At 35.4% G+C, this 1,581-nt stretch overlaps 1 protein-coding gene and 1 non-coding gene across 2 annotated transcripts in view; one reads left to right on the top strand and one right to left on the bottom strand.

Moving 5' to 3' along the window:
• The window catches only part of LOC110315048 (stefin-1-like), a 6,670-nt gene extending 6,491 nt beyond the window's left edge, over positions 1–179 (top strand). The window contains exon 3 of the mRNA XM_021189211.1: positions 54–179. Coding sequence (XP_021044870.1) covers positions 54–179 — 126 coding nt within the window. The remainder of the gene's footprint in view (positions 1–53) is intronic.
• Positions 180–312: 133 nt separating this feature from the next.
• Positions 313–417, bottom strand: LOC115063326. Its single transcript, XR_003843180.1, has one exon. It is a non-coding gene; the product is annotated as a U6 spliceosomal RNA (small nuclear RNA).
• Positions 418–1,581: the final 1,164 nt, after the last annotated feature.

Here is a 1,581-nt window from a genome sequence, read left to right as displayed (position 1 = left end):
TTTCTTTTCTTTTCTTTTCTTTTCTTTCTCTTTTCTTTTTTTCTGTATTTCAGATGGATATAGGATGTGGTTGTTTCCTTCACATAAAAGTCTTCCGTGCACATTCTGGAAAAGATCATTTTGAACTTCATGGTTACCAAACTAACAAAACCAAGACTGATGAGTTGACCTACTTCTAAGCAGCAAATTCTAAAGTGATCTGATCGCTTTCCTTAGCGATTCACCCATGAATAAAGAAACATTCTTCAAATACCTGTTTGCCTTCCTTATTACTCAGTATTGTGTTGATATTTACTTTGTAGACAATTATTTTTAAATATGGAATGTTTCATGAATTTGTGTGTCATCTTTGGGCAACAGCCATGGTAATCTCTGTGTCATTCCGATTTTTAATATACATGCTGCAACACAGAGCACAGTGTTCATGGTTCAGAGTTGATACTCCACAAAAAAAGGATTCCAACTGGAAACCTTATATAAACTATGGTTCAGTTGCGATTGTGTAAAGGATCTTATCACCCCATCCTCACTGCAGGTGCACTGGTGGCTGTCGGGGAAGCACACTCCTTGGTCCCTGGAACCCAGCATGTCATCTGTGCCTTCATGTTTGAAAATAAATTTGGCATTTTACAAGTTATGTTTTGAAACAATCATAACTGATAACTAAGGTGCACTCTCCCTTCCCCATGCTTCCCTTGCACTTGAGAGTCACTGGCAGTGATTTCTCCTCACAAGCAAATGCTTCCCAGTGCTCACTAGTGCTCACTAGTGCTCACTATGGCCCCTACTGACTTGACAGAGTCTTAATGTCAGTAAATGGAAGATAGTTAAGAGCCCACATGGGACTTAGAAGATTTAATTCCTAATCTGTATTCAAGAAGGTATGTCTGCCAGTGCACATGTGGTGGAATTGTGAATCAGTTTTCTCCCTAATTAGCCAGAATATGGACATGTGGTTAAATAAGTGTAAAACTCCCTGATGACATTCTTCTCACCTCATCAGACTAAATAGAACAGAACACAGTCAAATGAATCTGGCATCCTTCACATGCAAATGAGATACTAGTCCATCCTGTAGGATATTTGGCTTGTGAGCAAATATCTGGCGTATGAGCTTCTTAATAAGTAAAACTCAGACTCTGAAGTATTTTAGGACCATCTATCTATCTAAAATATATCTAATTAGACAACCTTGTTTGTTTCTAGTTACATGTTTTGACTGAACTTTGAAAACATATATAGGTAGCTAAATAAAGCCTCCTCTTTCAATCAACTACATTAGTATCTAGTATGACTACTAGTTCTGAATCCATTAGAAGATATGATTATTTATAGGTGACTGAACACTAACTTGTATTTCTTAATTATTAGTAACAGTTTATGATAGTAGCTTTCATAAGACTAGGACATTAAATTACATTTTTAATTGGATTGTATTAAAGTTATAGCAACATATATCTTTAAAGAAGAGTTGAATAATATATACATTATGATATAGTAATGATACCCCTAAATTTCTGTAATCATATAAAAACCAATACTAATCTAAACTGTTTGAGACTTGTTGTTCCTTTCTTAGTC

Source organism: Mus pahari, unplaced genomic scaffold, assembly GCF_900095145.1.
Source record: "Mus pahari unplaced genomic scaffold, PAHARI_EIJ_v1.1 scaffold_10789_1, whole genome shotgun sequence".
NCBI lineage: Eukaryota > Metazoa > Chordata > Mammalia > Rodentia > Muridae > Mus > Mus pahari.
This window is presented reverse-complemented; position numbering and strand designations above follow the sequence as displayed.